Consider the following 12,876-nt stretch of genomic DNA (forward strand, 5'->3'; position numbering starts at 1 on the left):
ATATATATATATTTGTATACATGTATAGAACGTATAATCACTATCTTGCGTATATGCCATATGAATGAAATGATTGTGGAAAACTCTCACCTATATACAGTGGGGCAAAAAAGTATTTAGTCAGCCACCAATTGTGCAAGTTCTCCCACTTAAAAAAGATGAGAGAGGCCTGTTATTTGCATCATAGGTATACCCCAACTATGAGAGACAAAATGAGAAAAAAAAATCCGGAAAATCACATTGTCTGATTTTTAAAGAATTTATTTGCAAATTATGGTGGAAAATAAGTATTTGCTCAATAACAAAAGTTCATCTCAATACTTTGTTAGATACCCTTTGTTTGCAATGACAGAGGTCAAATGTTTTCTGTAAGTCTTCACAAGGTTTTCACACACTGTTGCTGGTATTTTGGCCCATTCCTCCATGCAGATCTCCTCTAGAGCAGTTATGTTTTGGGGCTGTTGCTGGGCAACACGGACTTTCAACTCCCTCCAAAGATTGTCTATGGGGTTGAGATCTGGAGACTGGCTAGGCCACTCCAGGACCTTGAAATGCTTCTTACTAAGCCACTCCTTCGTTGCCTGGGCGGTGTGTTTGGGATCATTGTCATGCTGAAAGACCCGGCCATGTTTCATCTTCAATGCCCTTGCTGATGGAAGGAGGTTTTCACTCAAAATCTCACGATACATGGCCCCATTCATTCTTTCCTTTACACGGATCAGTCGTCCTGGTCCCTTTGCAGAAAAACAGCCCCAAAGCATGATGTTTCCACCCCCATGCTTCACAGTAGGTATGGTGTTCTTTGGATGCAACTCAGCTTTCCTTCTCCTCCAAACACGACAAGTTGAGTTTTTACCAAAAAGTTCTATTTTGGTTTCATCTGACCATATGACATTCTCCCAATCCTCTTCTGGATCATCCAAATGCTCTCTAGCAAACTTCAGACGGGCCTGGACATGTACTGGCTTAAGCAGGGGGACACGTCTGGGACTGCAGGATTTGAGTCCCTGGCGGCGTAGTGTGTTACTGATGGTAGCCTTTGTTACTTTGGTCCCAGCTCTCTGCAGGTCATTCACTAGGTCCTCCCGTGTGGTTCTGGGATGTTTGCTCACCGTTCTTTTTATCATTTTGACCCCACGGGGTGAGATCTTGCGTGGAGCCCCAGATCGAGGGAGATTATCAGTGGTCTTGTATGTCTTCCATTTTCTAATAATTGCTCCCACAGTTGATTTTTTCACAACAAGCTGCTTACCTATTGCAGATTCAGTCTTCCCAGCCTGGTGCAGGTCTACAATTTTGTTTCTGGTGTCCTTTGACAGCTCTTTGGTCTTGGCCATAGTGGAGTTTGGAGTGTGACTGTTTGAGGTTGTGGACAAGTGTCTTTTACACTGATAACGAGTTCAAACAGGTGCCATTAATACAGGTAACGAGTGGAGGACAGAGGAGCCTCTTAAAGAAAAAGTTACAGGTCTGTGAAAGCCAGAAATCTTGCTTGTTTGTAGGTGACCAAATACTTATTTTACCGAGGAATTTACCAATTAATTCATTAAAAATCCTACAATGTGATTTCCTGGATTATTTCCCCCCATTCTGTCTCTCATAGTCAAAGTGTACCTATGATGAAAATTACAGGCCTCTCTCATCTTTTTTAGTGGGAGAACTTACACAATTGGTGGCTGACTAAATACTTTTTTGCCCCACCGTAAATAAACTTTTGACGTTTTGTACCGCCAGTGAAGTTGGACTATCAGAAACAACCAAAAACAGAGAAACATGTGTGTCCATTTCACAGAGGGGAAAGATACACTACAGCCATGTACAGAAGGTAAATGGGAAAAGGTAGAAGCAGTCCCATCACAAGATCAGAGTGCGTCTACTGTGATCAAATTTTTGATGAGAGAAGTCATGCCGAGGTTCAGAATTCCAACAGAGATTAGCTCAGACAATGGCTCAGCGTTAATCCAGAAATAAATAATATTTATCCATATACAGCAGCTGCATGCATACAGCAGCTGCAAACAACGGTTAGGGTTAGGGTTAGGGTTATGGAATGAAACACTCAAGGCAAAAATAAACTATATTTGTGCAAAAGCTGAATTGAATTGGGTAGATGACTACCACTGCCACTGGCACTGGAAGGGAGTACAACCTTGTACCACCTCAACCGTTGCAAAAAAACTGCCCACAAGTCGCAGGAATTTGATTCCTATCCCACCCTAGAATAGGTATGTATTGGACGCGACAGCAGTGAGGATGATAGGGAAGAATATGAGCTGGTAAGAGTTTGACCTCTGAGGAGTGCGTATAATGATTGGACGGCCCAGAGGAGGCTCACATGTGATCATGCTAGTAACCTCTCCATGTGAGCCACACCCTCTTTGGTGTATACAATTTACCAGAGCGGAAGATACCACTAGGAAATAGAATGAACATTGGACTCATAAAATTACACAATCTGAAGAAGATAACGGGAGTAGAAGCAACAACTACAATAATGGCCAAAAACCCCCACAAACATACAGCACACAAATACATGAAGATCACCTTGAACATCCATGTCAATGCTTGTTGAAAGAAATTGAATGGTTAAGGTTTTTATTTTCATGTCACATATTTATTTTAGTGATTATATGATGTTTTGAATAATCACCTTTTATAACAAATATTAATTCACGTATATGCCACAACTTATAGAGGAAACAAAACATGCAAGGCTCTACTTAAATAACAGGCTACTACTTACATCACACTTATAACTATGTTTATTCATTAAGGTGTGTTACTATGTTAACTGTGATAATCACCATTATTGAAAAATATTGTTTTTCATTTAAAATTGATACACATTTCGTAATCTTTTCTTGCTTCATGCGAGACACAGGTTGAAAGCCCTGAAAACATTCAGGTTGAAAGTCCTGATATAGGAATAGGAGTTAGTTTTTCTGATAACCAAATGTGAATACTGATCATTTATCTAGCAGTCCAGCAAGTTGCCCTTGATGATTCTAGATTGTCAACCTTACCCTAATTGATTTTTGGGACTTAGTAAGCATCAAAGGGGGGGTATGAAGAAGAATCTTTAATCGTCACACAGCCCACCACACTACAACACATGCACGTACACACGCTTTGGATGGTAGCCGGTGAAATGAGGCCTCTGCGTTTAACCCATCCTGGCTTGTCCTTCCTTCGGGGGCACAGCCAGGAGCAGCAGTTTTTTTGGGGGGGGGTGGTCCTTACTGACATAAGGACGTTAGGTGGAGGAAACACCATGTGAGCACGGGGAGAACATGCAAACTCTACACATAAAGGCTCCTATTTGGGAGATAACCCGCCGGAGCACAGTGCCAACAGTGCCCCAAGCGGGAATCGAACCCAGGACCTTCTTGCTGTGAGGCAGCAGTGGAATGCACTGCGCCAACTAATATGGGAGAAATTGACTATACGTTCAAGGGAAATATAATTATTATCTACTATACATATAAAGAAAGTATAATCACTATTTTGCAAGTATGCTATATGAATGAAATACATGTGGAAAAAGTACTGAGTCACCAAAGGGTGACTCTTACCTATATATATAAACCTTAGACGTTTTGTGCCGCCAGTGTAGTTGGACTCCCGGGACCAACCTTAAACAGAGGAATGTGTGCGTACATTTCACAGAGGTGAAAGATAAAATACAGCCATGTACAGAACATATGTGTACATTTCACAGAGGCGAAAGATAAACTACAGCCATGTACAGAACATACAGTATGTGTACATTTCACAGAGGCAAAAGATAAAAATGTGCCCAAACAAGGTAAAGAATGCATGGGATGATATGACAATGTGTAGATGATGCCTGAGCCAAGAATAATAGCTCTTCTGCTCTAATAAAAGTCTTTTTGAAGTTAATTCCTCAGTTCCCTGATCCTCCTCTAAGTTCGTTAAAGTCATTTTTCCACAACAGTATGAGCTCTGAAGCTCCACAAACTTCCATAACATTGATAAGTGTCACCCAGTTATGTAAAAACCATCAGAGTAAAAACATTACAAATTCCAGTGCAGCTGCAAGCAGTGATTGTAGGGGTCCAAAGATAAAACATTCACAACAATATTATTTTATGGCCTTTTAATCTTTTAAAGCTTAATCTCTGACTTCCAACATGAACAAATCACCATCATCTTGACATTCAAACTCAAACAAAAAATTCTATATCAACTCCGGATGTTCTTCATCGTGTGCTTAAAGCGGTTGTTCTTCTACTTTCTTTTGTTGTCTGTATCCCAACATGAGTTGGTGGCTGGACGTTAATACAGGCAGGGCTGCAGCAGTGTGGCTTGATGGTACCACAGGGATAGGTGCTGCCCCATTGCAGGATTGCAAATGCCTGCACATATCATCCTTCCATACTATTGTGACATGACAGCCAGGGCAGTGGAAATGATTGTCTTGTCATGCAGCCTTGGTGGCGCTTGCAAATTTTCAAGTCTACAGAAAGAAAGGCCATTTTAAATTACTGTGGATGTATACAGTGGATAACACAATTTGCTAAAATGATTCGTATTGTTTCTCACAGACCACAAGTGTTGTTTTTTTATTTATTTTACACCTAACTAGTAAGAAAATTTGACATTTTTATGAGGTTATGCAATTTATAAGTGAAAAATAGGGTGACCAAAAGAAATCACTGTGGTGTGGGGATGGTGTGGTTTGAGCAGCCACATCTGTCCTGGGTCTAGGTAATTGGGACCCAGGATCAAAGTGGCTGTTGCTCATTGGTTGTTCTACCGAGCAACAGGTAAAACCCCCATCCCCACACACACACAGGAGAGGAGCCCTTGTCACGATACATGTTCATCTGCTCTTGGGCTTATTCCAACTAGCCCACTGTCTACAATAAACTGGTGTGTCTACCACGTTGTCGGCATCTCTGTGCCAGAGGTTCCCGAAAATGCCACTTGGATTACGCGTGGTAGGCGAAACAGCCACACTGGCGCCTGAACAGGGACTCTTCGGCACAGGGAAGGGACACAGCAGCAGTCCTGGCAGCAGCAGCATCCAGGGTGTCCAGCGGAGGACCGGGGGAGAAGCAGCCGCAGCAACCACCACAGGTTAGTTTTTTTCAGGCTTTTGTATTACTTGTTTAAAGTTCTAATAAAAGTATTTTTGAAGTTAATTCCTCAGTTTCCTGATCTTCCTCTTACCATTATCATTACCTGGTCCCATAGTCCCACCGGCTCAAACCCGTTCCAACCCAACGGGACCCCTCGTTTTCTCCACTGTCACCAAATAAACCTCCTTCGTTTACCCCTGTCTGCCTACCGTCTCTGTGTCGTGCATTTGTATCCCTCCTAGCCTTGATCGTAACAGGAATTGAATGCAGTCAGGCTCTCAGATATTGTGTATTGCTTTCAAATATTTATTTTCTTGTCGATGAACTTTGCTCATTTAATATTATCCCAGCTGAGGCAACACACATGATTTAACCTTTTTAAATGTGCATGTGGAACCTATTCACATCAATGATAAATTAATTTGTTCTAATTCATTTATAAACCCCTGGACTTAAATAGCTCAAATGTGTTTCAGCAAGATTTCTGCTCATGTTCTAAACTTTCAGCACATTCAAGTCATATCACACATCTGTGCTTTGGGATGATTTTTAGGAATCATGTACATCTCAATTATGTTATTGAATCTGACTGAAAACAAGAATACAGAGCCTCTAAATAATTCTGGACAACATATGAATCATAATCATATTTAGGGAGTAAACAAAGACCCAATGCTGAAAAACAGGATTGGACTTGGCGTTTTACGCTTACGCACGGAGGTTAAAGCCTAGATATAAACGATAGATAAATTAAAACATTATTTTGCCGGATCCCCAGTGTGTGTTGGGACTTCTCTCATTCCCTCTTGCAGCCTATGCCAGGGGTGGAGCGTGCAGACCGTATTGGAGAGCTCCATCTCAATGCGCAGTCGGGCAACCTGGCGGAACCCACGCTGTCTGTTAATGCGACACCAAAGAGCAAAAAAAACAGATTGGATGAAGCTCTTATATTGAAAGCCTTCCGAAACTGACGTCAGTTTTTCATTAACAAGGGCTGGGCCCCTCGACTGAGAGCTCAACTGAACTGACTGATGAACAGTTTGTTCACAAATCATTTGTGAACGACACAACACTACTAGTTCCCAGATTAAGAAAGCTGAGTGTGGTGGATGGGGTGGCTTGAGTAGCCACACCAAATGCTCGTTGGATGGGCTAATGAGCATCAGGTTTAAAAACCCCGTCCACCCCCTCAGTCAAGAGGGGAGCACTCTGTCATGACATGTTCCAGCTGGTCCTGGCTAATTCCATCTGGCGTCATCTCTACAATAAACTGGTCATCACAATGGCCCGTTGTCTGTGTCCCTGAGCACGCAACTTGGGTGGCGTAATTGCCACAGTGGTGGAGGATGCAGGTCTCAGGCACAGGGAAGGGATACAGAAGGGCCGTCCGAAGACGCCCTGGTGTCTAACGGGCGGCCATGCACCAACCCTCTTCCGACTGGCAGCAGCACCTGGGGATTCGGCGGAGAGGCAGCGCAGCAACCACCACAGGTAACCGCTGGCAGCTAGCTTCTCCGCCCAGCAAGCATTGCCGGGACCATCCAGCAGCCCAGCAGCCAGGCCACTCCTCCAAGCAGCCCCTGCAGCAGCCAAGTCCGGCCACGCCGTCACCAGCAGCACGGCAGCCCGAGGCCCCATGCGCCGGAAGGGAGGAGGGGGCAGTCTGTCGGCGGCATGGTGGAAGGAGGCCGGTCGACTGTGCTGCTTAGGCTGTTTGTATGAGGTATGGGAACTCTGGTTTAGAGTCCAGTGTTTTATTAATTGAAGGTATAGGAGCCCTGGGTCAGTCTGTTTAAAGCACTTATTTTCATTTTTGTTCTCTGCTTGGTGTTGGGGGTATGGGGTGGCTTGAGTAGCCACACCCGATGCTCGTTGGTTGGGCTAACAAGCATCAGGTTTAAAAACCCTGTCCACACACTCATTCAAGAGGGGAGCCCTCTGTCATGACCTATTCCAGCTGGTCCTGGCTAATTTCATCTAGCCTCATCGCTACAATAAACTGGTCATCACAACCCCCCGGCGTCTGTCTCTGTGCCGGAGGTCCTTGAGCACGCAACTTGGGTGGGGTGTGGTGGCGAATCTGCCACACTGATAAAAATCCTTTTATGCCCATGTCTAAAAGAAGGACCAAATTAGCATCACTGAGAATTTGTTGGCAGTTAAGATGTATTTCCTACTATGAGATGGCTACACGATTGTGGATAAAATGATAATCATGATTTTCTCAATATGATATGAGAATTCTTTCACTTTTTTTTTTTTTTAAGACACACAGCACTCTGGGGTCAACTTAGTTAAAAAAAAAAAAAAAAAAAAAAAGTTGCCAGCGTGATGCGTTTGCTACAGCTGTAAAATGACGCTTCATGCATTGAAGTAAGCAGGTCTAAAAACACGTATCCACATGATTAACTTGCATTTTAATTTGTTTACTGAACTCAACAAATCTAAAACTCAAAATTCGTGCCCTGAAGTGTCAGCTGAACAGTTTCATATCTTTTACAACAAGCCATGGAACCCCTATACATTTGTTTCTATCCACTGTTAACCCCCCCCCCCCCCCCCGGATTAAAGTTTGTCTTATGATATCTGATAGGAATGAGATTGCATAGAGGCATAAATCAATAATGTGCATATGATTAATCACAAAGCCCTACTCTGAGACACTTAATAAATATGGGCCCTGAACATAGACACTTAAAATGACAATTTGCTGTGAGACAAAATTAAACGCAAACGTGTCACTCATGCATATTTTTTTTTTCTGCTGCTGGGAAGGTTTTCCATTTTTATTTAATTTTCACCCATGATGAACTTTAATTGCACCCCTAAACAGGCTTATGGTTAAGGGGATGTTTACAAAAAGAGCACATGCATGATTGTTACAGTTGATAAGGATTCAGGTCTTTCTGATATAATTTTGGATCTGGAGCTACATTTTTAGCAAAAGATAATTCAAACATGTTACAACATTCGGATAAGATAAATCAGTTATCTGCTCCTTCAACAGATATTTCATTTAGCTCCTTTTTAATTACCTCCTTGACATGAACTTTGTTTTTTTGAATTACTTTTTTTTTTTTTTTTAATGCGATTTTCAGTAAGAGCAATGGATTTAAATGTCCTTTGTGCTTTTCTAAAAAAATACTTCTAATACTCATGTGACATTCTCAGTTTAAGTATCCCCCCCCCAACAGACTAATATTCATCAATACTAATAAATATGCACAATATGAACATTGATGTTGCAAGCTAATGACACATTCTCCTTTGAGCTCAACAATTAACTGACAACTTATTGACAAATGCTAAAACAAAATATGTGACAAGTATTAAAAACAGGGATCTGATATTATAAATAACAATTCATGAACCATTTACAAATAAGAATTTTCAGTAATCAGTACAACAGCGATGCTGAGCATTATGAAGGCGAGAGGAAATTAAGACAAGCAAAGAGGAATAAGTAAGAATTAGGCAAGTGATGCCTGAGAAAGACCAACTCTGTCAGTCTTGTCCATTTTCAGCATCCCCAGTTTGACTGCAGCCCATCTCTGTTTGGTTCTGAAGTTTCTTCTTGTAGCTAGGCCAACGACAGACTGGGCAGCAGTGTTTGCTGCCCTCCAGCCAGACCACAATGCACTGCTGGTGGAAGGTGTGTCCACAAGGCAGACCAATTAACAACTCCTCACATGCAAAGGTCTCTAAACAAACCACACACTCTAAAGAGTGGATCATTCCCCACGGCCACACAGACCAATCACATTGCTGATAAAGTTGAGTGTCATGGGTACGTTGGAGCCCATCTTCCTTGCAAAGACTCTGTGATCCTAATGATCCTTGGCAACAGCGGGGGGCTCTTGAAATAGTATCACAGGCACCACTGCCAACGTATTCTTTATTTATATCTTCTCTTGCAAAGTCTGTCTCTGTACCAAACTGGGCTTGAACTGAGTTTCCATTTTCCTTCAATGGCGAATAATTGTCTTTTTTACTGAAGGCATCTTCCGCTAAGACCATATGTGTTCGCCTGGTTTGATCCGTCCATGGAAAAGTGCTCTGAGTTTCACTGTCCGTGTCTGAATCAGTTTTATCCACGTCTTGGTCCACCTCTCTGCATGTCTCGCTCCCGCTTTGATTGACAGTTCTGAACTTCCATGTTGGGAGGTTTTTGATGTATTCTGGATTTACCAGGGGGCGTAGCCAAAGATCAGGAAAAGGCAAATGCTCAAAGAGGATGTTGGGATCATCCCAATCCGACTGATCAGTTGGCACCTGCTGCAGTGATGCAATTGGATGAAGCAGGTAAGAAGTGTACCAGTCCCACAGACTAGTAAGAAACTCTAGATTTGTACTGTACTCCTCTTCGCTCCTTGCAGCACAGCGGCGCTTTTTCTCAAAGTAATCTACTAGCAGGCCATGTGCAAGGTATGTTGAGAGAAAGAGGGTGGGATGAGAGGAGTAGAAAGTCCAGTCAGCTCGAATAAGGCTAGCCAATGATGTTGTGTCAGTGTAACGCAGCAGCTTGAGACTGTATGCAGATAAGGTTTCCAAGTAGGGCAATTGCAGTAGTGCCTGAGTGGAGAGGAGACAGGACTTGTGGGTGTGATAATTGACAAAATAATTTATATAGGATTTGTGGTGTAGATAATAACCTACCAAAACAGGAAGCCAGGAGACCAGCAGTAACGAGTTATAGGTACCCAGAGTTCTGATCAGAACAACAAACCGCTTCACTGTTGCTCCCTGCCATTAAAGAAAATACAATTTGTATAAATTATTTCAGCTCTCCATTTTTCTGTTTTTTTTTTTTTTGAATTCCAAGTATAAGAACTTCAGTTTCATTAATGCAAGACAAGAATCGGTATTCCTAAAGCTTAGCAGTAATGGATTTGTGCAGCTCCTGAAAATTGGGTTTCAAATAAGTAATAAGGATAATTTACACTTCATTGACGTCAGAAGGTAAAACAACATTTTTGCCAGAAAAATAAAATATCTTAGAGCGATTAAAGAAAAATGTTTTTCAAAAGACAGGGTTATCTTCAGTGGTAGAAATTGATCCTTTAACCTATCTGATGCAAATACATGTAACCTATCTTTACCATTTTCCAACCCTGGCATTATTAAAATGTTGGTTCTCATGATTTTAAAATGTTCATAGCACAGCCTTACTGAGCAGTGTAGTGTTGAGAACCTTACCACCACGCTGAAACTTCTCAATGTTCTCAAATGCAGTTGAATCCCATTTTGAAAAAGGGAAATTCACAATCTGTGGAATTGCATGAGGTTTTTCAGGGTTGTATTTAACCTTTTCCACTTCTGAAAATCTGTCATTTTGGCTATATCTGCGTAAAAGACTTGAGACAGGACATTGTGCTGCTACCTACTGACAACCAGTGTTGGGGGTAATCACATCACATCTGTATGTAATGCAATAATGTAACGAGTTTCTGTTCCTAAATGCAGTAATCACATTACAGTTACAGTATTAATCAAACAATTATGTCGTTACTCGTTACTTGCGTTAGCCTAAATAAGTTCTACATGTGCATCCGACGATTTGTTCACTCTGGACACTGTCACTCTGTCATCGCAGCAGTTTGTTTGCAACTGCAAACTACCCAGGAGGGAGGTGTCGGGGGGCACTGGTTAGAGTTGAAAGGTCAGCTTTAGTTTAGATCGTCCAAATTGATTGGCTTTTCGTTTTCCCCTCTCGTGTGATAAACTAAATAAAGCCATGGTTTGGTAAGCGAGCAACTTGAGTGAGTTTGTTTAAGTGTGTTTGGCTGGTTAAATGCAGTTTATATGCCATTTAAACTTACTTATCATATGCCATTTTTTTTTTCATTTTAATTAAATCTGTTATCATCTATGGGTGTTAGGAAGGCCAGTCTCATATTATTTTACTCATTGATATTATTTTGAGGCGATTAATATTTGTACTAGGCGATGTTAGGAACACCAACGTCTATTATATTGTTTCATATATTGACATCGGTTTATTTTGAGGCAGTTATAGCCTACTGCCAGTGCTGTCTTGATTCTCCTAGGCATGCAAATGAGCCTTGTTCTCGCCACAACATTTTTCTGTGAAGCGCTCTTTGGGCTGGTTTTCACCAACTTTGCTGTTGACTTTGATTTTTAAAGAGCATATAAGAAAGATCTTGTGTATGTCCTCCTCATTATGGTAGGGATTTGTGCTGATATATGGGCATATGTAAGGTTTAATATTCTATTAACTGCCAATTACTTGGGGTGGCATCTCAGGCGATGTTGTGGAGTAAGGCCAAAAAAATGCAATGAGTAGTGTAACAAATTACTTTCTACAGGGAGTAATTAAGTAAAGTAGGGCTTACTTTTTTACTAAATTACTAAGTTACTTTTTTTGAAGGAACGGGTAATGTCTAATGCGTTACAATTTTGAGTAAGTACCTCAACACTGCTGAAAACCTACCGTAGCCTGCATTATTTGAAAATCATTAATAGTTTTTCATTTTTATTGGCATTTTACAACAAACTTTTGGTGAAAGGCGTGACGCCCTTCACCAAAATTATTTACCATTAGATGTTCTGAGTTTTAAATACCTCAAAAACTGGTGTTGAAGCAGGTTGAATGTCTTATCAAAAGATTTAATTGTGCCATCCTCATAAATTACCTAGAACCTTAATCTCATGTCTAACCACACCATCCGGATCAATGGTGAATGCCCTATATGCGACATTAGAACTGGTTCTCTTCCACACAACTGCATATGATATTATGTGCCATGTGCCCGGAGACCAAAGGTGTAATGATATAGCAGAAGGTTTGGAATACTATGTCTTCTCTGGCCTCTGTAGTTTCAGAGATTTAATTTCAATTCATAATTTCAGAGAAAATTAGTCCGTTAAATTAGTCCGGAACATTGGCCTTGCCCCACCGAGATAGGAAAAGAGAGGACCATCGCTCTATGTTAGTCTTGAATCTAAGAAGGGTTCAATTGACCAGGCAAAAATCACCCGGTCTAAATAAATTTGAGGGACAAAAGGTCATTAGAAGCCTCTGATTTGACCCAGTTAACTTTGTACCCTGACAATTTAGAGAACAAATCTGTATTTTAAAATAGGGTAATCTCAGGATTATACATCTCTTATCTGGCAAGTCACAGCAAAATGGTGGTGCAGGGGGAGGCGAGGGGAAGGAGGGGGCGGGGTAGGTCAACGTGAGGATTTGCAGGAAGGTATATTATTGATATTATTGTGAGGCTGTGAGCAGATGGTGTCAATCAATGCATTGGGGAAAATAGCGACCATAAATGGAAAAAAAAAGAAGTCGCTTGTCAGATTTTCCTAACAAGCAACCCTAAGGAAAAAACACAAAATTACATAATAAGAAAAATACGTCTGACTCATCATGTAAAATTATGAAAAAATAAAAGTAATAAAATACAACTATAAAAAAATCCAGAAATCAAAATATCCGGTGGGACATTTCTGCATCGCCGCAAGGGTTCGTGTGACATGATTTGCTCACATCCGCAAACTTCACCTACAAAGGCACCTCCCAGATTTGTGACAGTGAAATTGTGCACAGACTGTACGCAGTGAAACGCGCCAACTGCACATGCACTAGTGATGTTCTTGAGGCTTGTAAACAGCCTACAAACAATGGAACGGAATGAAACAAGCCAGAAAATAAGTTCACAATCATCACTTCAACATAAACCTTCGCAGTTAAGGGTGCAAAGCAACTAACTTTGTTTGGTGGTCAGAATTTAATGATTCCATGTTATGGAAT

The 12,876-nt window shown here is 41.3% G+C and overlaps 1 protein-coding gene across 1 annotated transcript in view; it reads right to left on the reverse strand.

The window, feature by feature from the left end:
• Window positions 1-7,849: 7,849 nt before the first annotated feature.
• The window catches only part of rnf103 (ring finger protein 103), a 44,673-nt gene continuing 39,646 nt past the window's right edge, over window positions 7,850-12,876 (reverse strand). Inside the window, exons 6-7 of the mRNA XM_080007704.1 lie at window positions 9,759-9,845; window positions 7,850-9,674 (exon numbers count right to left, since the gene is read on the reverse strand). Of these exons, the coding sequence (XP_079863830.1) occupies window positions 8,607-9,674; window positions 9,759-9,845 (1,155 nt within the window). The 3' untranslated portion in view covers window positions 7,850-8,606. The remainder of the gene's footprint in view (window positions 9,675-9,758; window positions 9,846-12,876) is intronic.

Source organism: Zeus faber, assembly GCF_960531495.2.
Source record: "Zeus faber genome assembly, chromosome: 10".
In the NCBI taxonomy this organism is placed as follows: domain Eukaryota; kingdom Metazoa; phylum Chordata; class Actinopteri; order Zeiformes; family Zeidae; genus Zeus; species Zeus faber.